The sequence below is a fragment of the Sceloporus undulatus genome, chromosome 6 (genome assembly GCF_019175285.1).
Source record: "Sceloporus undulatus isolate JIND9_A2432 ecotype Alabama chromosome 6, SceUnd_v1.1, whole genome shotgun sequence".
NCBI lineage: Eukaryota > Metazoa > Chordata > Lepidosauria > Squamata > Phrynosomatidae > Sceloporus > Sceloporus undulatus.
In genome coordinates this window covers 73667814-73693714 of record NC_056527.1, presented here as the reverse complement: position 1 = coordinate 73693714, position 25901 = coordinate 73667814, and the positions used below count along the sequence as shown (strand labels likewise).

Genomic DNA, 25901 nt, shown 5'->3' with positions numbered 1-25901 from the left:
TTTTAAACAGAGGCTGGGTGGCCATCTCTTGGGGGTGTTTTGATTGTGATTTCCTGCATGGTGGGTTGGACTGAATGACCATTGTGGTCTTCTCCAACTCTGTGTTTCTAACTATGAGGAGCCTTGCAGGGTGAGTGTTCGCCCCTCCTCCTCCTCCTCTGTATAGCCCTTTCTTCAGGAGGAGGGTGAGCGGTGGGGAAGCCTTGAAGGTGTTCTACATCAGAAAATCCTTTGGCGGACCACATGCAGCCCCTGGGCCATATGTTGTGCAGGCCTGGGTTAACCAATTTATTGTTAATTAACAAATATTGTTAGGTTTAAATTGTGGGCTCTCAGTATGTATGTCTTATCATAATGTTTTTTCACTGTAGATCTCTCCATCCAAGAGCTGAGTACGTTAACGTCATGTCAAAAAAGTGCTTGGTGATGGATGAAGATGATGAAGCACTTCTGAACCTCATTTCAAAGTGTGAATGGGACTTACACAAGTCTCCAAGACTAACTGGATCATCTAAAACAAGTCCTGAGGTTAAATTTCATGATTTAAACAGTATGTAGTTTCTGAATTTTAAAATTTGTCTCCTTCTCTTCAGCTTTGTTCAACACTATGATATGTAGATGCTTGCATGACTTGTTTTGTAGACCATCCTGTTTTCATTATGCATTGTGATGCCATTTTGTCATATCACAAAATAGGATTAAGTTTTATATGCCTTACACTGCAGTGAACATCCTCTGCTCCTGTGAGATAAATTGAACATTGCATGATAGACTGTGAAAGCATATTTCAAATGTTACTGGACTAAAGTAGAAATTAAAAACATAAGAAGAGCCTTATTGGATTGATTCAAGGTTCCTTTTAGCCCCACATCCTGTTATGAGCATTAGCTAGCCCAAAGCTTCTAGGAATCCTGTGAGCATGACATGAAAGCACAGTCTTTTCACTTAGTAGAATGTATCACAATACCTTCAGCTTTTATTACCTGGCTACATAGCACATCACTTGACATTAGTTTTAAGGTATAAATATGGTTTCAAAACCTAACCTCTGTGCACACAGCTGGTTCATAGCCATCATACACAGCTGTATTCTGTGTATGTTCTGTGTTGCCTCCAACTTTCTCTGGAATTCTCCTTGGACAGGTAATTATAAACCCACTGCAAACTCCTAAAAACTCTGCTATGGCCTGCCCATACTTTCATTTCATTTAGCTCTGTATGTTGTGTCTGCGTGGAATACTGCATGTGTGTGAGTGCACTCTGAATTTTTCTAAATAAAACCATCTTAATTTACTCGATATCAGTTAGTACTGAGATAAACTGGTGCAAACGATCCTAAGGCTACCCAAGTCACTAATTTCCCCAACATTTCTTAGAATCATAGAGTTGGAAGAGACCACAAGGGCCATCCAATCCAACCCCCTGCCATGCAGGGATTCACAATCAAAGCACTCTGACAGATGGTTATCCAACCTCTGTTTAAAGACCTCCTAAGAAGGAGCCTCCACACTCCAAGGCAGTGTGTTCCACTGTCGAATAGCTCTCACTCTCAGGAAGTAACACTGACAGTTGTTGGAGACACTCAGGTCCCCCCCCCTATTATTTGGGTAATAGTAGGTGAATGGATGGAGTAGTTAGAAGAAAGTGGTCAGAAGTGACCAGCTGTTTCATGATTGAGAGTGATGAGACAAATGGAACTTATAGACCTCTTGTGGCTACAATGATTTGGAACAAGCATCCTGTTGCTGGGAGGTGGATAGGAAGTGAGAGAGAATCATTTATTCATCTCTATAAAGAGCCCCCTCCTCAGCCATTCCCACCAGTGTTTCTCAATTCCAAGGTCCAATTCCAAGGACCTTATAAAGATCAACCTTTAGATTTCTATTAATGCAGAAAAGAGTGCCGAGCGTCTGGATATTAGGTTGGTTATTGTGTGTCTTCTAGTTTATAGTACTGTAGTTGATTTAGTTGCTACAGTAATCCTAAAGCAACTTTACCATGGGTTTTTTTGGGGGGGGCAAGATTTTTTGTGAGGGGCTTGCCTTTGCCTTCCTCTGAAGCTGAGATAGTGTGTCCCCATGGCCAAGTGGAGATTCAGAGTGATAGTCAAGCATGGAAACCACTACACCACACTGGCTCTAGATTGTGAGTAAAAACAATCAGGTAACATTTGGGGCATTTGCTAAATCTTTTTATAGTGAACATGAATTATTTCTTCTGTGGCCTGGAGATTTGGAATTTTGGTTAAATGAGGCCTTCCTTTATATATAGAAATAATGCCAAGACTATTTTATCTTTTTTTAAAGGAAAAGAACACTAGAGCAAAGGAATTTGAAAGTATGTTATATTAAATACATAGTGTCTTTGACGCATGTTTTATTAACTAATTTACCATTGAAACATATTCATTCTTAAGGTATTCGCAAAATGGAAGAGTATACTGGAAGACACTGGAAAACAGAACATTCACACCCACGATTTGTCTTATTGAAAAAGAAGTGGGAACAACCTTTGCTCAAGGTAAAGAAAACAAAAATAAAATCCTATATTGTGGATTCTTCTGTGGATTCTGTGCATAGTTAGAAACTGTTCTATTTTTGAACGTTCTTAGAATATCAGCCAATGTGCTGTTCTTGAAGCAAACTGGACAGGGATATGAATGTCTTTAATTTACATAATACCAGAAGCTCCTTAAGCATATATTTTGTGATAAAATATGTACACTTTTCAAATGCTATCCTTGAGTGGCTAAGTTGCTGTGTCAATTCACTTCCTCCCTTTGAAATGCTTAGCTTTCTGGGCCAGAATCTTGCTGGTGCACTTTTTCAAGGGTTGCACAGTAGAGGCAAAAGAAGAGCTCTGAGCTGCTGATTTTTCCAGTCTGTTAATATTTTTCTGGCCACTTCACCCATGTCGTTTTTCCTTTTGTCACTGTCACCTGCAGTAGTATAGATAAACTAGCATAGGAAATTACCGCACTACATTTATACTGTTGATATTCCACTTTAACTGCTCTGGTTGCCTCCTGTTGCATTCTGGGTTTTGCAGTTTAGGGACGGACATTAAAATTCTTAACCAAAGAGTTCTTAGGTCTCACTGCACAAAAAATCCCAGAATGCAACAGGAGGCAGCCAAAACATTTAAAGTGGAGTAGCAGCACTAATAAGAATGTAATGTAATAATCTCCGTGCACCAACAGGATTCCAGCCTTAGTTACCAGTTCTGCTGCTGAAAGCTATTCTTAAAAACTGATCACTAATTTTAAAATTTGAAAAATTGAAAGATTTTTCATTGATTATTTGTGAACCTTATTTAGTGCTAGCTTTTTCCCTTACAAGACTCATGGTATAGGAGAGTCAACAAGAAGCTAATGGGAAGAGGCTATGGAGTACTAGAAATATAGGGAAGGGTGGGATATCAAAAACCACCAACATACTGTGTTCAGGCCACCTGAAGAAGCTTTGGGAGAAACGTAGCAACGAGAATATACTCTTAGGTTGATGTCATGCAGTCGATTCATTTTCAGACATTCTGACTCTTTCTTCTTGATGTCATTTGAGTAGAAATGTATTCAGAACTGTGAGCTAAGCTCTAGTATTTAGGCTGGCTGCTTAGAACATCTGTTTGCATTCAGCATCTGAAATCAAAGCTATTTACTCACCTTTTTTAAAAAATGAAGATACCTGGTTGCATAGATTTGTTACACACTTGTATAACTTGACTTGTCAGTATGATATCAATGAAGCCAGGAAAAAAGGTAAGGAAAAGCATTTTTCAAGTTTTTTTAAAAGGGAACTGCTTATCTTTTTTACTTCCTAAATGGATCATCTAAGCATGTAGATGTGAAAAAACTAACAGATTTGTTAGTCCATTCTTCCAGGAATGACCCTGTAAATGGATTTGTACAATCTTAATTCTATTCTGTGTGGTTTATGCACATAGGTTCTGTGGGTGTGCTGACTTCTATTTTGGGATCTTTTAGAGCTGGAGTATGAAACTGTGGAGGGGAATGGGACCTTTGCCAGCGGTGTAGGGAGGGCTTCCTTCAAGCTTGGTCTGGCTCCTCCCTTGTTCCTTACAGGCAGGGCAAATTATCTGTCAATCAAAACCTACCATCATCCTACCTTGGCTGGAAACAGGACAGGTCTTGGCACCCTGGCTAATCTTGTTTGGATTGTTGATGCCATAGCGCCTTTCCATGGTCAGAACTACCTCCATGTATTTATCCCATGCTGTTGCTGCCAACCTTGAATTTCTGGTCAGTTTGGCAATAGCTGCCACAGTTGATGAGTGTCCACATGGTGTTTGCTACTTGCTTCTCCACTGGGATGGTCTTCCTCATGACAGTGTCCACTTTCTCCACCTCCACATAGAGCTGTGCCACTATCATGTGGAAAAGTGGCTGGGGCATTCAGAAATGGCGCTGCCATTGTTTGTCTATACAGATATGTGTCATAAACTGCTCCTACCAGTCCTTGCTGATTGAGTACATCCACCAGCCCCAGTTGTTCATTCAGTTTCACAGTCTTAGGCCAGCAGAGAAGCACAAACTGCTTCCTACCCTCTCATCTGTTGCTGGTTCATATGCTATAAAGGCAAACATCATTTTCCTTAATATTTTTTTTTGTAAATGTTTATTACAACTGGTGGGTTAGAATTTGGGGTATGTGGTTGTTGGAGAAATTATCTGCTATGATGAGGTTTTACATTGGTCACAAAAGGACTGCCACATTTCAAAAAGACTGGATGATCTTTATTGGCTGTGTTAATTATCATTCCCACCGGATCCAACCTCCTACTTCGCAGATGAACTCTGGATGGACACTCTACAGCTGGATAGGTTGAATTCCCTAGCTCTTGCTGAGGACCAAGTTTATAACTCTGCTGCAAAATAATTATTCATCTGATACATACCTATGGCTCTGTAGTTAATTGTTGTTGCTGCTGTTTCTTCATGCTATGCAAACATTATATGTTTTAATGCAAAAATGCAATAAACATTAATTTAAAATGTTTATTACATTTTAAATTATAATAAACAAAATGAAAAAACCAACTAAACACTACTAAATACTACTAAAACACACACAAATAAACCTAATAATCTAAAAATAATCTGAAGAAACCTAATTTTCTTCTCTATCCCCCCACTTTAAAAAATGATTCTGTCATGCCCTGCCTCCATGATGTGAGCTGCAGTACAAAACATCTGATATCATGCCCTGCCTCTAGGACCCTGGGATGGACTCTGAATCTGAGAATGAAGGCTCTGACAGAGAACACGAGATCCCAAAGCACATGCCAGGTATGGAGCCACAAGAGAAGAGGCTCCAGCAGCCACAGAAGCAGAACATCCAGCAACCTCAGAGTTCCAAGGAGCCACAACCTTCAGAGGAAGAGCCAAACTTACTTATACCTATTCCTATGGAGAGATGTCAGGACAGAGAAAGACAGATGCTTGCAGCATTTATATAGGAAGCATGCTGCATTTAGGAGGCAACTCTGAGACTCAGGTGGGCTATAAATGACCCTGCACCTCTCCTGAACAAGTGACAACCAACCTTTCCTTGGGACAAAGCTATGCTGGTACCATGTTCTGTAACAGATTGCATGTTTGCCTTCAAATCTGCTTGGTCTTCTAACTACTTTTCTGGATTACTCTCTAGACTGCTTGTCTGGACTGAATACTGATCCCTGAACAACTTGGACTGGACAACTTCTGTTTCTCAGCTGACATTTTAAGGAGACATCTGTTTCCTTGAAACCTCTGTGAGATGCTGAACTTTCTTGTTGGGAATCTAGTTTGCTTCCTGAGGGAAATAGCAAGACAGGCCCCAACATATATTAAATCAAAGTAAACAAAACAAAATATAACAACCTAACTAAAATTGATTGCCTGTATGGCGCATTGGTGTGCCCAGTGACACAGTGGAACAGCACAACTATGGATGCCCCAAGTACATGTCCATTCCTTTATTCCCTTGAGCCCCCCCTGTTTGACTGGACAGTTTGTTAATATTATGAATACATCATTGTATTATTGGTGACACCCCATGTTGGTTGTCATTTTGTTTCACAAGCGGTGTAGTGCATTGATGGAAATAAAGAAAATAAATTCTGAGGGTTATTTTGTAATTTCTTTTACAGCTTGGGGCCCATGCAAGTCCTTCAGCCTTCTAAAACAGGTGTTCCTAGAATCATAGAATCATAGAATCGTAAAGTTGGAAGAGACCGCAAGGGCCATCCAGTCCAACCCCCTGCCATGCAGGAAATCCAAATCAAAGCATCCCCGACAGAAGGAGACTCCACCACACTCTGAGGGAGTTTGTTCTACTGTCAAACAGTCCTTACTGTCAGGAAGTTCCTCCTAATGTTGAGGTGAAATCTCTTTTCCTGCAGTTTGCATCCATTGTTCCACGTTCTAGTCTCTGGAGCAGCAGAAAACAAACTTGCTCCCTCCTCAGTATGACATCCCTTCAAATATTTAAACAGGGCTACCATATCACCTCTTAACCTTCTCTTCTCCAGGCTAAACACCCCCAGCTTCCTAAATCATTCCTCATAGGGCATGGTTTCCAGACCCTTCACCATTTTAGTCACCCTCCTTTGGACAGACTCAGTTTCTCAATGTCCTTTTTGAATTGTGGTGCCCAGAAATGGACACAGTATTCCAGGTGAGAAGCCTCCAGAAATGGATGTCTGAGAGGGGGCATTGGGGATGGGTGAGACTCCAAAGTGGTCTACAGTCTACAAAAATGGCTTTAGGAGGATCTTTGTTGTTAATTGGCCATAGTTTGTTTAAAAGGTTCCAGCCTGAAGCCCTGTGCAGGCGTGGAACCCATATTATGAATTGCACATATGACCACACAACCATAGTTACAGTTGAGCTTACTGTTCTTGCTGCAAAATATCTGTGAAACGTCTCAGGAATACTTAGAAGGGCTACTCATGCACATTTAATGTGGTGATGGCTTTGGTAATAGAATTAGTATTGTGTTATGTAGCAATGTCAGAAATAATAAGATCAGTTAATGTTGTGAAGAAAAAATGCAAAGGTTGCAGTCTTTCGGTTGGTCTGTCAAATACCTGTCAAAGAAGGTTTATAGCACACTACATTTACATGTGTTTATTTGTTTTATTTTTAAATTAGGCTGGCTTGTCAGAAAATAGAAACATGTTGAGTGCCAGAGAAGCTAATAAAGGTATGTTATATCCAACTTGGTTTGTTGTTTCTTTTCTGATTTCAATATTCCAAATAAATAAATAACTTCTGAACATATACTGTCCTAATTATCTCAATTTTGTTCAGTCTGGTAATACCATAAAATAGAAATAATGTGTGTTGAAGCTTATATCTTTTTCAAATGGGATGTTCCCAGAAACATATAGTATAGTAGGTTCTGGCATTTGTCTAGCTTATTAATTAATTGACTGGTATAACTGACAAGCATTGGAAGTCAAATGGTTAAAACAGTGTAACCATTAATATTTTCAGTTTTTCAGTTTTAATTCTAGGATCCTGTCTGGGAAGAAAGGCCAGGAAATAAATAGGCTCAGAAAATATCCCTATGACTCACAAAAGCCTTTTCTTTATCTTAGTGAATGAGGATTGATTTGTGTGGGCTAGATAGTATATTACCAGTTTTAAAAGGAATTAGTTTGGAAAAACATCTATAACCTATAGTGACTCAGTTAAGGTCAGATACTAAGATTTATATTATGCTAGTCCTGATTCATACTTTGGATAAAACATCTTTGCAGCGATAAACATCATAGAATGTTTAATAACAATGTGTTTGTAAGCTGTTTTTGATTTTATGCTATCGAGGTCTAGCTGATCATGGCTTTTTAGTCTGTTTTGAGTGCATGCTTCCATACATGTGTCTCTGCAGAATTAAGGACTTCATTTGCATGTGTTGGAGCAAGCACCATGTTTACTTACTGCAAATAGCATGAATCTGCGCTCTTTAAGGCAGAGTGTTTTCACATTCTCTTCTCCCCACTAATGTTTGGTTGACAAATTTGGACCTTAAAAAGCTGATCTTGAGTTTAGCCATGCCAGAATATTTTGTTTGGTTGGTTTTGGCAGGAATATTTGTAAATTGGCCCTAAGGTTAATTGAAAACAGCACAACTTCAGTTATTGTTAACTCCTTGTTCATTATGCTAGCTATTAAAATACATTTCAAAATGTGTTATAGTAATTTCTTTTCTGGTTCCTCAATCTAGAATACAGAAGTTTACCTAACTCATCAGTGTTATCAGTTACCCATGATACACTTGGTCAAGGTAATGAGAAAAGAAAAATTGGCATTAGAGTTGCATTTCTAGAAGATAACTCAGAAGAGCTGTCCGAACAAGATCCTAATTTGAAGTTGTTAGATGAGGCTGAAGCTAATGAAAAAATTACAACATATGCTAATTTTACTCCTCATCCAGGTAAAATTATTTTGAATATTGCCATGGTTTTGCTAAAATCCAGGTTAGATGTGAAACAAAACTCATAGCTGTAGTGATGCATCTGCCTTTTCCATACTGTCTTGTGGAACTTACCTGTATTTTGATGGCATAGAATATTGATTGATTGATTGATTGATTGTATTTATACCCTGCCCTTCAGCTCTAATGGCTATCAGAGTGGCTTACACTTATTATTTTTAATTAGACGGTTCCCTGCCCTCAGGCTTACAATCTAAAAGACATAAAACAAAAGGAGAAGGGAATGGAGGTGGGAAAGGGAATGAGGTCCAGTGGTTCTTCTCTCCCTCTGAGGCCTGGACCAAGGCATATGGACTGAAGGGAGGGCTCTTCTTCTTCAGGCTATATTAGAGTTGGAAGAGACTGCAAGGGCCATCCAGTCCAACTCCCTGCCATGCGGGAAATCCAAATCAAAGCATCCCTGACAGATGGCCATCAATCCTCTGTTTAAAGACCTCCAAGGAAGGTGACTCCACTACACTTTGAGGGAGTGTTTTCCACTGTCAAACAGCCCTTACTGTCAGAATGTTCCTCCTAATGTTGTGGTGGAATCTCTTTTGCTGTAGCTTGCATCCATTGTTCCGGGTCCTAGTCTCTGGAGCAGAAGAAAACAAGCTTACTCTCTCCTCAATATGACATCCCTTCAAATATTTAAACAGGGGTTTCATAATCTTCTCTTCTCCAGGCTGAACATCCCCAGCTCCCTTAGTCGTTTCTCATAGGGCATGGCTTCCAGGCCCTTCACCATTTTAGTCGCTCTCCTTCGGACATGCTCCAGTTTCTCCACATTCATTTTAAATTGTGGTGCCCGGAATTAGCCACAGTATACCAGGTGGGGCCTGATCAGAGTAGAATATAGTGGCACTATTACTTCCCTTGATCTAAACATTATACTTTTATTGATGCACCCTAAAATTGCATTGGCCTTTTTTGCTGCCGCGTTGCACTATTGACTCATATTCAACTTGTGGTCTACTTGTTCTCCCAGATCGCTTTCACACATAGTTTCATTTAGCCAGGTGTTGCCCATCCTATATCTGTGCATTTCATTTTTCCACATTAAGTGCAGTATCTTACATTTCTCCGTGTTGAATTTCATTTTGTTAGCTTTCGAGTCTATTCAAGTAATTTTGAATTTTGGTCCTGTCCTTTGGAGTATTAGCTACTCCTCCTAATTTGCTGTCATCTGAACATTTGATAAGTATGCCCCCAGTTTTGTCCCCCAAGTCATTGATAAAGCTGTTGAATAGCACTGAGCTATTCAGTGACCCCACTGGTCACTTCTCTCCAGAATGAAAAGGAGCCATTGTTGAGCACCCTTTGAGTTCGGCCAGTCAACCAATTACAAACTCATGTAACAGTTGCCTTGTCTAGCCCACATTCTCCAAGCTTGTTTTCAAGAATATCATGGGGAACTTTGTCAAAGGCCTTACTGAAATCAAGATATACTATATCCACAGCATTCCCTTCATCTGACAAGCTGGTAATTTTATCAACAACAACAAAAAAAAGAGATCAGGTTTGTTTGGTATGACTTGTTTCTCTGAAACCCGTGTTGACTTTTTGTGATTATTTAGTTTTCTGTGTTTCCCCATTTCCTGCCTCCACTGAGGTTGGACATGGACTTGTAAGACACCAGGAGCCCTGGTGGCGCAGTGGGTAAATGCCTGTACTGCAGCCATTCACTCGAAACCACAAGGTTGCGAGTTCAAGACCAGCAAAAGGGCCCAAGCTCGACTCAGGCTTGCATCCTTCCGAGGTCGCTAAAATGAGTACCCAGACTGTTGGGGGCAAATTAGCTTACTTGCTAATTAGCTTACTTGCTGTTCACCGCTATGATCTTTGGAATAGCGGTATATAAATAAAACAAATTATTATTATTATTATGATATCGGAACACAAATAAGTTATTCTGGATGTTATGGAAATGAATGAGGGAGCTAGATGTGTAGCTGCTGTTTTAGGTCAAGACCACAGGATTAATGTGACATCTAATTTGGCCTTTGATTTTCTTTAAAAGTGAAAGGTTACAGTGATTGTGCCCCTTACCCAAGTGGTGGAGTAATTTTGATTTTCGTCTAGAGTTATTGGAGAGGGAAAGTCTTCTTTAGAGGATTCCAAAAATCATTGAGAACAGCAACTTTCTGTTGTTGTGTGCTTTCAAGTTGTTCCCGATTTATGGCTATGCTAAGGTGACTCTGTCACGGGATTTCTGGTTGAGTGGTTTTGAATGGTTGAGCAGGGAATCAAACCCTGGTCTCCAGATTCATAGTCATAGTCCAGTGCTCAGACCATTACACCTTGCTGGCATCTTTCTATCCCATTCCTTAGTTATTTTGCCTCAAGACTTACTGCTGTGGATGAGGCTTCGCTCTGAACCTATTCTCAGTAGCACTGCTAAGACAACTAACAGATAAACTGGGGACAGAATGCAAAGACATAGCTGTGTTAGTTTGCAACAGTATGCAAAGGAATCTTGTAGTACCTTTGAGACTGAGAGAAAGAAGTTGGTAGTGTATAGACTAAGGCTGTTTCATTTGATGACAGATGATTGATCATTACATTTCCGTAATGAATGCTTTTGTTTGAAATTAGAGCCATTTTTCCTTTCCCCACCAGCAAATAGTGTTGACTAATGTAATTGTCATTGGCAAGTATAAAGCAGAGATATTTTGTTAAGGGATGAGACCGTGTCTCAAATATATATACAGTAGTTACAATAATTTAAAAAAGCTTTTTGCTAAATGTTGCCTGTTTCTCAGTAACTCTTTTTATGTGAACGGTGCCACCTTGTGGGTTATCCCAATATGCTGTTTGCTATCCAAGTATGGCATTCCACCATCTTTCACTTCAAAGAGAATTGTTAATTTGTTTTCTTACTGTAGGCAAATATATAGTACACTATTTCAGTAATATTAAGTAACAGAAAAAGAACTCTTTACGTTAGGAGGAATGGACACTGTAGACTGTAGTTTCTTTTACATAATTTGTTTTTATTTAGCTTTTACTTGTATTTGTTTTAACTTTTTAGTTAACTTTATACGAGTTTTTAGGCGTCATCAATTTTTTTTATCCTTGTATGTATTTGGATATTCTAACATTTAGATTTTGTATTATGTATTATGTCTTTTGTCTTATATTGATACGGTCAACTGACTAATCAATAAAATTTGTTGCGTTTTTCACTAAAATGGCAAAATACGTTCATTGCAAACAAAAGTAAAATGATGAATGTTGGAGCACTACGTCACTGCTCAACTAGGGAGGGGCCCTTGGGATTGTGAAGACATTGATCCTCTGTACACCTGTTCTTAAAGGATCAAATTCCATGTTCCATAATGTGCATCACTTTAAAATAAAATATTGCTAATATTATAATGTCTTTGTACAACAGTGAAGCGTAATTGTGCTTTAAATCCTGTGAAGAGTTGTGGCTGCTGCATCTCAGAAAGCATATTGCTGAGGTGAAAGGGTATAGGGAAATGATAACCAAAATAATCAAGGTAATCGACTTTGATTGCTTTGATTATTGATTATTTTGATCAACCAAAATAGTCAATAATTCTTCTTTGGCTTAGAAAACAGAGAAGTAAGGAGGGACATGATAGAGGTGTATACATTAATGATGGTGTATAGAAAGTAAAAAGGTAGGAGCATGGTTTATTTTCTATAATCCAGAATCATCCTATGAAGGTGGATTTAGATACATGAAAGGAAGCATTTCTTCATCTAGGATGTAGTTATACTATAGAATCCCTACCCACAAAATGCATGATTGCCACTAATTTGCACAGCTTTAAAGGGAGATTAGGCACATTAATAAAGCAACTAAAATAATATATGGAGCCTGGAACAATTCCAATTTTGAGGAAATCAAAATCAAAATTTAGGCCTTTTTACTTCAGGAAAAAAAGGCCAGTACATGGAGATTGTTATAAAATGTATATATTGTGAGGAAAAAATGTGTAGGGAAAGCATTTTTTTTTTGCTCATCCATAATACTAGACTCCAAGGTGACCTAATGAAATTGAGAAGTGCGTGATCATCACCATTTGTTTTGTATGATCTTAGTAGTGTAAAAAAAGGTTTGTGCTTACATTGAGATTATGTGATTAGTGTGCATCTTGCTGTTCCCAATTCTTCACAAAAAAACATATCTATTACAGAGCTTATGCAATTTTGTGATCTCCAACTTTCCCACCCAGAATAAAATATTTGTGCTTAACATTTGTATTTCTCCTTTTATAGCCCTACCAGGAGTGAGTGAACCCCTTGTTACTTCTGAAAAGGCAGCAGGACATAAACAGCTAGAACGTGAACCTGAATTTCAGATGCTAAGTGGCAAAAGTGTAGGTGTCAGATCTAAGTAATGGAAATAACGTCTAAAATGTGTCTATTTGATAAATATCATAACTTTCCATGGGTGAATTGTAAATAAATTTTGCATATGGAAGATTCCTAAGGATATATATCTATAAAAGTTCACATTGGCTACATCCGCACTGCAGAAGTAATCAGTTGGACACCAATTTAACTGCCATGTCTGAATGCCATGGAATTCTGGGAGTTGTAGTTTAGCATCAGAGTTCTTTAATAGAGAAAGCTAAATGTCTCACAAACTACAGTGAATTCCCTAGCACTGAGACATGGCAAAGTGGTATCAAACTAGATTATTTGGAGTGCGGATGCAGCCATTGCTAATTGGTCACTGATATATAATTCTGTATAAATTGCATTTATGATGCTCATACATGATTTAATACAGTTTATTTTGTAGCAGCATCCCACGTACTGGTTTATTTGAATGAAATAAGTATTTAATTTTAAAATGGTGCTGATTTTTCTTTGCTGTATTCTGGCCATTTCCTCCATTATAATCAGATCCTAGAGACCCTTTCTAAAATTCATTCAGTTTATTGCTGTAATTACTTTCCTTAGTTTTAAAAGCTTGGCATAGACATTATGCCTTCTTAACCTTCCATTCCCATCTAGTTTGTAATTATATTGCAGTGTTACAGAAGTAACACACATGTACATAGAATGTGGGACATGGTGGCTTAGTTGTTAAGATGCCAGTTCTGATGATTGAAAGATCAGAATGTTATTAGTTCGAGGCCCGAGTGTTGCATGATGGGGCAAGCTCCCATCACTAGTCCCAGCTTCTGCGAACCTAGCAGTTTGAAAGCATGCAAATGCAAATACATAAACAGGTACCACTTTGGTGGGAAGATAACAATGTTCGGTGCAATCATGCTGGCCACATGACTGCTGGAGTAGTCCTCAGACAATGCTGGCTCTTTGGCTTAGTAACAGAGATGAGCACTGCCCCCTTCAGTCAGTTACGACTAAACATTCATGTCAAGGAGATTACCTTTCCCTTTCCTTTTACATAGAATAACAAAACTAAAAGAAAAGCTCACAACTCTGAGTTACAGTCAAAAAGGTTAGCATCATCCTCTTAAATTCTGTATTGTTTGAAACATTTTGATCTTTCTGAAATCCAGTGATGCCTATATGTGAATCTATTCCAAAATATGTGAGCAGAGATCCAGATGAGATGAGGGTTGTATTTTCCTGTCCCTGTCTTTATTTACAAAGTTGATGAGTGGGAGCCATCTATCAAGAAATAGTTCTGGTCTTGGCTGTCCTGCATAGCTCACTATTCTGTTAGACCAAGTATCAAGTAACCATAAGTTCTACGCTTTATTCCACCACATATACAGGGACAACTCTCCAATTTTCCACAGGCTGCTGTAGTAAGAAAATCTTTGGGACATTTGTGGTTTAAATTTGAGTTTGTGCCTATGCATTGATAAAAAGAGCATTTCTGGACAGAATTTTACTTCTTGATTAGTAATCAAGGAAATTTGCTCCAGGACCAGCCACCAAAATGTATTGATTTTGGGACGTCTAGCCACATGTGGAGAAATGTTCCCTGCCAACATTTTTTACTATTCTGGCTACCTTCACTGGATTCAAGTACCACATATGTACAAGCAGAAGTTTATTAATACACACTTAGATCAAACATTAATCCCCAAACTATTTAATCATTCACAGCTCTCTAAAACCCCAATGAGTTATTCCCCCAGCTGACTATCATAGCTCTATTATAGCTTTTCCCTATCTCTGCACAAACTTTTCCAGCTCTCTGCAAGCCTTTCTAGGGCCTGTTACAGATTGCCAAAATAAAGCTGCTTTGGATCTCTTTGGAGGTATGCTATTTAAATGATGTGTGGGTCCTAAGAGTCCAGAGGTCGCACCAAAGCCACACTCCATTCCTAAGCACTGGGGTGCAGCTTTTGGTGCAGCTTCCAGATTCTTAGGATGCATGCATCATTTAAACAGCATACCTCCAAAGAGACCCGAAGCAGCTTTATTTTGGCAGTCTGTAACAGGCCATTGTCATCTTTCCCCTAACTGCCCGCTGACAGAGCCAAGCCTCAGTTTTGTGTCCTTTCTCCTCTGTAGGCTCTTCTTCACAGCATTCACTGAGCCGTGATTGGCTGCACCTAGGTTTGCCAGCTCATTCCTTCACCACATATGTTCAAGGTTTCCTTCATAGAATCATATAGTTGGAAGAGACCACAAGGACCATCCAGTCCAACCCCCTACCATGCAGGAAATCCAAATCAAAGCATTCTCTACAGATGGCCATCCAGCTTCTGCTTAAAGACCTCCAAGGAAGGAGACTCCACTTCACTCCGAGGGAGTTTGTTCCACTGTGGAACAGCCCATACTGTCAGGAAGTTCCTCCTAATGTTGAAGTGCAATCTCTTTTGCTGTAGCTTGCATCCATTGTTCTGCGTCCTACTCTCTGGACAAGGCTTCCAGACCCTTCACCATTTTGGTTGCTCTCCTTTGGACATGCTCCAGTTTCTCCACATTGTTTTTAAATTGTGGTGCCCAGAATTGGACACAATATTCCAGGTGGGGCCTGACCAAAGCAGAATAGAGTGGGACTATTACTTCCCTTGATCTGGACACTATACTTCTGTTGATGCAACCTAAAATTGCATTGGCCTTTTTAGCTGCTACATCGCACTGTTGATTCATGTTCAACTTGTGGTCTACTTGAACTGCCAGATCCCTTTCACATGTAGTCTCGTTCATCCAGGTGTTACCCATCCTATATCTGTAAATTTCATTTTTCCTAAATGCAGTACATTTCTCTGTGTTAAAATTCATTTTGTTAGCTTTGGCCCAGCTTTTCAATCTATCAAAGTCATTTTGAATTTTGATCCTGTCCTCTGGGGTATTAGCTACTCCTCCTAATTTGGTGTCATCTGCAAATTTGATAAGTATGCCCCCAATTTTGTCCTCCAAGATCTTGAATAGCACTGGGCCCATGACAGAGCCCTGTGGGACCCCACTGGTCACTTCTCTCCAGGATGAAAAGGAGCCATTGTTGAGCATCCTTTGGGTTCGGCCAGTCAACCAATTACAAATCCATGTAACTGTTACGTTGTCTAGCCCACATTTTACAAGCTTGTTTGCAAGAATGTCATGGGGAACCCTGTCAAAAGCCTTACTGAAATTCAGATATACTATATCCACATAATTCCCTTCATCTTACAAGTTAGTGATTTTATTTAAAAAAGAGATGAGATTTGTCTGGCATGACTTCTTTCTCTGAAACCTGTGTTGACTTCCAATGTCTCTTGGAAAATGTCCCTTCATTTATTGCGGTAGCAGTAGCATCTGGAAATATTTGTGCTGGATTATAAACATTTAGCTGAGTGCTTTCTTAGGTGATTCTTTTTGGTTTTTTATTTTTAGATTTATTTTTTATTTTACTATTCTCTTCTTATTTTTAGACTCCATTATTTTCCTTAGCATTTTTTATTTTTTTAACCCGGTGTCTACAGACAGCTGACAGCTTATTCTCTCATGACTGTTTTTTTAAATATTCCTTATGAGGGCTGAAGATCTCACCAAAGTGCTTGTTGTATCTAGGTGAAACACATATTTTTAAGTCCAATCATCTTTGTCAGTAGAGATTCCACAAACTAGAAAATGACAATAAGATTTTTTAAAAAAATATATAGATTTTTTTTGTATATTACTTCACCCTTGTATATGAAGAGAGTGAGGAAAGTGAAAATAGGCATTGATATATTCATGGTTTATAGATGTGTGCAGAAAACATCACAGACTTGGGGCAATTACTAAAGAAAGTGCAAACACAGGCTTATTGCTGAACATAAAACAAAAATAATGACCAAGAAGGATTGACATAATTATCAGATTAGATAATTATGGAATCTAAATCATCAAATATTTTCCATACTTTGGATCAAACATTGATCATAATGGAGAGTGCAGTCAAGAAATCAGAAGAAAATTAGGAATGGGAAGGGCAGAAAAAATTAGAGAAGATCTTGAAATGTAAAGTTAAGACTTGTCAAGCCATTGAATTCCCCATCAGCCCATACAGATTGTGAGAGCTGGACAGTTAAGAAAGTGAATTTTTTAAAAAATCAGTTTATTTGAGATGTGGTGCTAGAGAAGACTGCTGAGGATACGGTGAATGGCCAAAAAGACAAACAAATGTGTCCTTGAACAGATCAAGCCAGAACTATGCCTGGAAGCCTGGATGATTAAATTGAGGCTGTCATACTTTGGCCACATCATGAAAAGGCATGTTTCATTACAAAAGACAATATTACTAGGAAAGTAAGAAAGCAGTAGAAAGAGAGGAAGACCGCATGCCAGATGGCTAGACTCAACCAGGGAAGTCATGGGCCTGAACCTCCAGGCCCTGAGCAGAGAGGAAGAGACTAGGAGGTCTTGGAGATGTTTCATTCATAGGGTTGCCATGAGTCGATGTTGAAATGAAGGCAGTTAACACCAGCAATAAAATATCCAGGACAGTCCGACTCACCTTGTATTATAGCAAAGAGGGGGGTATGTTGTCCCAACCATCTTATAGTGCAATTAGGAATGAACATTGTGTGCAATTCCTTGTTTTGTGTTTAATTAGCTCTAAGCTGAGGGCCTCTCCTAGAAAAGTGAGGGGCAGTTCACAATATTTTTACTATGTGCAACATATACTTAGTCTTTAAACAATTTTATTTATGAAATTTATTTATTTTTTAAGGTCATAAAACAAAGGAAAGTACAGATGGCAAATAAAGTGTCCTGTGAAGCAGCACCCATGGAACGCCTGCTAGATTTGGTTGACAAATACTGGAATGGCAGCAAATCGCTCCATTGTAATCAGCAGTTTTTATGTAAGTAAGGTGTTTCTACACAATGGTTCAAACTCTTCCAGCCATATACATCCCTCAGGTGTGCTGACTTAGATAAGATGGTAGTGGGTCCCTGGACCAGAGATAGCCTTGCTTCAGTCATTTTTTTTCTTCATCTGCTGTAAAAATTTGGGAATACAGTACAAGGCATGACTGTTCACAAGGTGGAAGCATCGCCTCAAGGATTTCTCCTGTTTAGGATGAGAAGCGTCAAATGTAGGTTATGTCTCCTCTTCTTCAGAACTTCGACCCAATTTCTCATACTGTTCTCTCCCCCTTTTAACCCCTTCTCTGTTTTCATTGAGAGCTGGAGCAAGATTCCTCTTTCATTCTCTTCATACCTGAAGTCTACAGTGCCTCGCAGAAGTATTCACATGTACCCTTTTGAGTTTTCTATATGTTGTACAGGTGGCCCTTCTCTTATGTGGGAGATCTGTTCTGGACACCCCCCGCCCCCCCCCCCCCCCCCGCATAAAAGAAAAAAATGTGTAAGCTTGAGCCCAATTAGAAGTAATGGTGCTTGTGCTTGTTGCATGGCGGTGTGGTCACACACCCCATTACTCCTTCTGGGGTGCGTGAGGCTTATTTCCGACGCGGCTTCCAGTACATGCTGCACCTGCGTATGATGCGGGCCCACTGTATATGTTGTTTTACAACCTGGAATTGAAACAGATTGTAATGGCATTGTTACCACTTGATGTACACAAGTTATTCAACACTTTTAAGTTGCAAAATATATTAATTGTAGAATAAAAAGTAAACAAAAATAAATGGATAATTGTTTATTTCATGGGTATCGCTCCAGCTCCATCAGGTTGGATGACAATCACTAGTGAACAGCTACTTTCATGTCTCACCACAGATTCCCAATCAGGTTAAAGTCTAGATTTTGGGCTTTTCTAAGACACCCAGGTTCTTGTTTTTAAAGCACCCCAGTGTTACTTTGGCTATACAGTGGACCCTTGCTGTATGCAGGGGATCCATTCCAGAGCCCCCCATGTAAAGTGAATTCCATTCATGAACAATCTCCATTTAGATGAATGGGCCGTTCTGCAGCTCATGCACCATTAAGCTAAATGGGGCTTCCCATCTGCATGACATCAAGTCTGCATATAGGAAGCCCACGTTTGGCATGGGCCAACTGTATATATTTAGAGCACTTGTCTTGTTGTCATTGTTCATCCATCTTGCCCTCAATCCCTGAGCAATTTTGAAATTTCTACTATGGAAATGCATCCTTGCAATACAATGGTGCCACTACCATGCTTCACTGCAGGGATAAGGTTTGCAGGGAATCAGCAGTTTTGGTTCAGCAGGGATGCAGCCAGAATTTTGGGAAGGAGGAGTCCAGACTAAGTGCTGTCATTTTTCGGGGGGTGGGGGGCAAACACATTGCAAATATATAAATCTATATTACATGATTTACTTTTAATGTTTTTCATGATAATTAGATCCACTGGGGAAAACATATATTTCGTGTTTAGATAAGAAGGAACCCCCTCCCCCCTTGGTGACATCACTGGGCTCAGTGTCACAAATAACATTTTGTAGTATGGCCCTAAAGTTCAGTTTGAACCTTTACGGTGTTGAGTAGCTTGTGTACATCAAGTAGTGTCAATGTTATTGTCAGAGGGGGTTAATACTTCTGTAGTGCAATGTGTCTCCTTTTTGGCAAAATTTCTTATATCAGTGGCATTTTCTTCTTGTTGCTTAAATTGGTCTTCTGCTGTCCTTGTCTCTGTGTGCATATCTGATGGATCTCCCCTAAACTTTTATAATACATGTACTGAGGTATGAGCTGTTATCAAATGTGATAATGCTAAATGTAATTTTTTGGCCATACCTGAACCTCAGTAGTGCAGCTAAGTGCTAAGTACAGTAGTATCCCTGTAGCTATCCTATATTTTGCTTGGAAATACCTACATTTTCAACCATAATTTCCTCCCACATATTTTAATATGGTCATGAATTCTGTATGGGAGATACTTTTAGCACTTCTTAATAAATAATCTCTTTGAAAGTGATTTTTTCTAATCAGAAGTCATCATATATGCACACCTATATGCTGCGCCACAGAAATAAAAAGAATGTATTTTGGCGTCAACCCATTTTTAATGAATACAGACTCAAACTGATCTTTTTAATTCCCAGCTCAGGCAGAAACTGTTTTGTCTGAAGTTCAGAAATCTGCACCAACAGAGCACAAGAAAAATTCTCCTCAAGATGATAAAAAACTGACTGATCTTCTTTTAGAGAAAAAGAGTTTACAAAAGGACCTGTCTCAGCAACAAGAAGAGTACAATGTCAAGATTAACAATCTAAAGTCAGACCTAGATAATACTAAGAAGGAGATGGTGAGCTAAGTGCAATATTTTCTTTCTGATTTCATTCTTTCCTTGTGCCAACATTCTGTCAGACATTTCTCGGTCTTTTTTGTGGTGGCTCACACTGCCTGCTTTCCATCCCAGGGGCTTCATCTATCATGGTGGTACTAGTTTTGCTGCCTCCTTATCTTCATACTCATATAGAGCACTTATGATAGTGGAAGCAGGCTTGCTCTCACTACCATCAAAACTACGCATCCCTACAATCATACTGTAAGTGAAGGCAAAAGTGACTACTTCCCTTGGTCATTAGAAATACCATGTGGATTCGTATTACTGCCGCAGATATGCCTCATGACTGATTAAATTAAAGTAGTGATTAAATGTAGTAGTAATGATAATAATTGTTATAACAAATGACATATGAGTTTAACTAAGGGAAGTGAAATGGTTTTTACAGTTATGTGCTTGCTCAACCAAATGGGAAATAATAGGCGTTGCTTTAAAAGATGAGTTAAATACAATATGTCATGTAAAATTAATAAAAACAATGTATCTATTTGCTTAAATAAATGTGCTTGATGACAGACAGAAACTGCACACATAGGCAAAAGAATCAGAGGTATGATTTTCATAAATTACACACACTGAGAAAGTGAATCAGATATTTAAGAGCAACTGGGTTGAATAAGTAGGAGAATAACACACAGATTCATAAATAGCCATAAAACATATCAAAATTCTTTAAAAATCACTCAAATTATGTACAAAGGCAAAGTCAAGATTAAACTGGACAGTTCAAGAAGACAAAATGTTAGGTAAGAGGAAAGCGGAGAGCAATCTTTCTCCACAGTATTTTCAACAATATACTGTGTGAGTATGTGTGTGTCTTAAAGTTGTCTGTTGATTCATGGTGACCCCATGAATTTCATATATCTTTTCTTAAGCAAGGAATATTTAGAGGTGGTGTTACCAGTTCCTTGCTCTGAAATATAGCACCTGGTATTTCTTGGCAGTCTCTCATCCAAATACTAACCAGTTCCTGCCCTGCTTAGCTTTAGAGTTAAATCTAGTAAACAAAGAGATGGCAGGATTGTTTAATAAGGAAGGACAGAATATTCATAAATATTCAATTCCCAGGTTAATGGAATTTTAATGTCAAGAAACTCTGATGAGAATCCTGGAAGAGTCCTGGAAGAGCCTGAGGCAGGAGTCACATGATTTTCAGTTTTTACTGTTCACTTCAAATGGATTTTTAAAAATCTTCTTTCTTTCTTTCGCACAGAATGAATCCCAAAACTATGAATAGTCCTCAAAAACTGCATTTTGGGGGACCTTCTTGCAGCAGGAAGAAAAATGGCTAACTTGTTCATTCCTGCCCATGAGGCTAAAATTTATGAAGATTTACATCCCTACTATATAACTTTAGTCTCACATAGTCCTTCCAATGAATAACTTTGACTGGAGAATGCTAGTGAAATTCTTGCTCCAGATTGCCTTTAGGCAGCTTGTTCTGCTTCAGAACCAAAGTGGACCAATCTGATTAAATCTAGATACAGATTTGTCCAAATTGGTCTCATTCATTTTGGGATTAGGCTGAATTAGTTGTGCAGCCCTTGTTTCCAATTCATCCAATGTTCTACAGGCATGAATATTCCTTTTGCTGCAGTGGGTCCCCATATCTAAGCAACGCTTACTAGGATAGGCTCTCTACAAGTGGGGAAATGTTTCTGGGCAGTGGGTTTAATCATAAGTAGGATTCCCATAGACCTCATGTCCCAGATATGTTATTCTGTGGTAGTGGGAAAGTGAACTGTGTACAGTAATTGGTACTCTTTACCAGATTGTACTGCAAAATCTAGTGCAGTGATTTCCATTTGCAAAAACCTTTTACTTACTAAGGTTCTGCAGGCTCTCGCAGCTTTGGCTTCTGTTTCCTGATTTGTCATGACATCTTAGGCTCTTTTGACCTTAATACTGGCCATTGCACAGAGCAGTTTGGTACCATTCTCAGTACCAACTGCACCACCAAAATTAAACCAGTATTTATCACTACCTCCTCCACTGACTCCAGGCAAGGAATCAGAGCAGTACTTACTATAAATATTTCCAAAGGGCAATGATCAAAGGCAGGAGAATGTTAATGGCCTCCCTGAAAGATGAGCAATAGGAACAACTATGTGGGAACAACTTGAAGAAAAGTGGACATGTTCTACCATCTTTATGTCTTCTTTCTATAGTCTGTTTGAGCTTACCCTTGACATCCACCTTGGTATTGTTTATACAGCCTTTAGGAACCAAAATGATATTTCAGTCTAACCAGAAAGGATTTTTAAGTACTGTAAATGGTAGAAGCTTTAAGATTGCCTCTCATTTGTTTATCTACCGATTCAGTCTGAGGTGGCAACTTTTGCAACTTTGCTGCATGGAATCTCCCTGACAGAATTCTGCAGAGTAGCAATGTGTTCACAGCCATCTACATTAATTTGAAATAATACTATGATCTAATAAAGTCTGTCCATCATTAATTTATTCTCCTCCTTTGTACAACCCCTTTCCTTTCATACTAGGAAGTACTGAAGCAGCATTTAGATAATCTGTTGAAAGAAAATGAAGCCTTGAAAGTGCATAATTCCAAAACTGAACAGAACATGCAGAAAGCTGATACTGCTGCTCCAGCACCATTACAAACCTCAAGTGAGTGTTGGGGGAGAGGGAAGAAATGTCCATGGGGGTGCTTTAATATTTACAGATTGAGATATATTTAATTGAATAATGTTTAATCCACTATGTCTGCATCAACTAAAACCTAATAAAGTAAAATAAAAATAAAACTTTAAGTTAGAGCCAAGGAAATGCAGGGCATATATAGCCATATGTGGCATTCTACATGTGCTCTGCAGTCTTTTCAAATCTTCGTTTCCTACCAAAAGTCACACTTGAGGAAATCTAAATTTGCTACAATGGAAGATGAAAATCAGTAGAATTCTAGTATATGTACAGAAATGCTTTGGATACAGCCTACATTCTTAACCACAACAGCACTACTTAGTCATAACTTTTTCATTATCTAAACCAGTGGTTCTTCAACTGTGTGGCGGGACCCCCGGGGGGGGGGCACAAGAATGGCTTAAGGATAGGCTACAAGACCTGGAGGCTCTGCTCCCCCTTCCTCCTCCCCCTCTTCCCAAACTTTTTCTGGCCTGGAGGGGGCAAGGGGATGCTTGGAGCAGCTGCCTCTGCCTGAGAGAGGAGTAAGAAGAAGAGAGTAGGGAAGCTAGTTGGATCATGGCCTCTGGTGGGGCCCATTTTGAGCCACTGCTGCTGCTTCCCACACCTGTCCCATGTCTGCCCTGGTTTTGGGGACAAGATGCTGCTGCATGAATATACATGAATGTGCAAACGAAAATGCACACATGAAACAAAATATTTTTATTCATATACTATGTTGAGCAGGGAGAGGTGGGAGCATGACATCCACAGGTAAAGGGGGTCTCAAAGGTAAAAAAAATTGAACCACTGATCTGAACTACAGAAAACTGTTAAGAGTAGAAAAATTCTGCCATGTGAGTTTAAACATACTTTGCTCTCATTCTTCCTCCCCCTTCTGGATGATGCATCTAAGCAGGATCCTAGTAGACCATAAGTTGAACATGAGTCAGCACTGTGATGCAAAAGCTAAAAAGGCCACTGCTGTTTTAGGCTGCATCAATAGAAGTATACCGTCTAAATCAAGGGAAGTAATAGTGCCACTCTATTCTGGCTTGGTGAGGCCTCACCTAGAATACTGTGTCCAGTTTTGGGCACCACAATTCAAAAAGAATGTTGAAAAATTGGAGCGTGTCCAACGGAGGGCCACCAAAATGGTGAAGGGCCTGGAAATCATGCCTTAGCCTGGAAAAGAGATGGTTAAGATGTGGTACAATAGCCCTGTTTAAGTATTTGTAGGGGTGTCACACTGAGGATGGAGCAAGTTTGTTTTCTTCTTCTCCAGAGACTAGAACACAGAACAGTGCATGCAAGCTATAGGAAAAGAGATTCCACCTCAACATTAGGAGGAACTTCCTGGCAGTAAGAGCTGTTAGACAATGGAACACACTCCCTCAGACTGTGGTGACTTCTCCTTCTTTGGAGGTCTTTAAGCAAAGGCTGGATGGCCGACTGTCAGGGATGCTTTGATTGTGAGTTCTTGTATGGCAGGGGGTTGGAATGGATGGCCCTTGTGGACTCTTCCAACTCTGTGATTCTGATTCAGATCAGGAGGGCTTTAAACTGAGTCATGTGGGGGAGGGAGACAGTATTCTGAAAGGCAAAGGGGCTGGAGAAAATAGTCAAACTGACACAGAGGGAACAAGGCAAACAGTGCAAGGACCCAAAAGTGGCAGGCAAAAGAACTTGCACAGGCAGCAAGTAAAGGGAACACATGGTCTTAGATGTCTCTACACTAATGCACAGAGCATGGGAAATAAGCAAGATGAACTTCAACTTCTAGCACAACAAAGCAAATATGATATAATAGGCCTCACTGAAACCTGGTGGGATGAGTCTCACAATTGGAATGTAGAAATAGAGGGGTATAACCTTTTTAAGAGAAATAGGCCAAACAGGAAAGAAGGAGGAATAGCCTTATACATCAGGGACATTTACACCAGTGAAGAGATCCAGGACATCGATCCTGGAAGCCAGGTGGAGAGCATCTGGATAAAAATTAAAGGGCAGGGAAACAACAAGGATGTTATTGTGGGAGTCTACTACAGACCCCCAAGTCAGACTGAGTAATTGGATGATGTCTTTCTAGAATAGATGACTACACAGAAAAGAGAGATGTAGTAGTAATGGGTGACTTCAACTATCCTGATATTTGCTGGAGGTCAAACTCAACCAAATCCTCAAGGTCTAGCAAATTCCACACTTGCCTTGGAGACAACTTCATTATCCAGAAGGTGGAAGAGGCAACAAGGGGATCAGTTATTTTGGATCTGATCCTAACCAACGGGGATGAACTAGTTAATGGAGTGCAAGTGGTAGGATCCTTAGGTGGGAGTGATCATGTATTCCTGGAGTTTGTTATACAATGGAAAGGAGAAGCCAGGCATAGTCAGACATGCATTCTAGACTTTAAGAAAGCCGATTTTAGTAAACTTAAAGAAATACTGGGGGTGATACCATGGTCAGCAATACTAAAAGAGAAGGGAGTTCAAGATGGATGGGAGTTTCTTAATAGGGAGATACTGAAGGCACAATTTCAAACAGTTCCAGTGAGGAAGCAAAACGGGAGATGTCTCAAGAAGCCAGGATGGATGACTAAAGAACTTTCAACTGAGCTAAGTTTTAAACGGGACATGTATAAGAAATGAAAAAATGGAGAAATCACCAAAGAGGAATGCAAACAAATAGCAAGCCTGTGTAGGGGTAAAATCAGAAAAGTTAAAGCACAGAATGAAGTCAGGCTTGCTAGAGAGGTTAAGAACAACAAAAAAAGGATTTTTTGGATATGTCTGCAGCAAAAGGAAGAAGAAGGAAACGGTAGGGCCACTACGTGCAAAAGATGGCAAAATGCTAACAGAAGACAGTGAAAAGGCAGAATTACTCAACACCTTCTTTGCCTCAGTCTTCTCAGAAAAGGAAAAGGGAGCTCAATCTGAGGATAATGGAGCAGAGGACAGAATAGGGAAATTTCAGCACAGAATAAGTAAAGAGATAGTACAGGAATACCTTGTTAATCTAAATGAATTTAAGTCTCCAGGTGCAGATGAACTTCATCCAAGGGTATTAAAAGAACTGGCAAATGTAATATCGGAGCCATTGGCAATAATCTTTGAAAACTCCTGGAAAACAGGAGAGATCCG

At 39.4% G+C, this 25901-nt stretch overlaps 1 protein-coding gene across 1 annotated transcript in view; it reads left to right on the top strand.

The window, feature by feature from the left end:
• Positions 1 to 25901, top strand: part of CEP72 (centrosomal protein 72) — a gene marked incomplete at its 5' end in the record, with an annotated part of 60213 nt that overhangs the window by 15815 nt on the left and 18497 nt on the right. The window contains 8 exons of the mRNA XM_042473596.1: positions 372 to 550; positions 2417 to 2520; positions 7151 to 7202; positions 8229 to 8438; positions 12726 to 12826; positions 17578 to 17710; positions 19880 to 20082; positions 22623 to 22749. Coding sequence (XP_042329530.1) covers positions 372 to 550; positions 2417 to 2520; positions 7151 to 7202; positions 8229 to 8438; positions 12726 to 12826; positions 17578 to 17710; positions 19880 to 20082; positions 22623 to 22749 — 1109 coding nt within the window. The remainder of the gene's footprint in view (positions 1 to 371; positions 551 to 2416; positions 2521 to 7150; positions 7203 to 8228; positions 8439 to 12725; positions 12827 to 17577; positions 17711 to 19879; positions 20083 to 22622; positions 22750 to 25901) is intronic.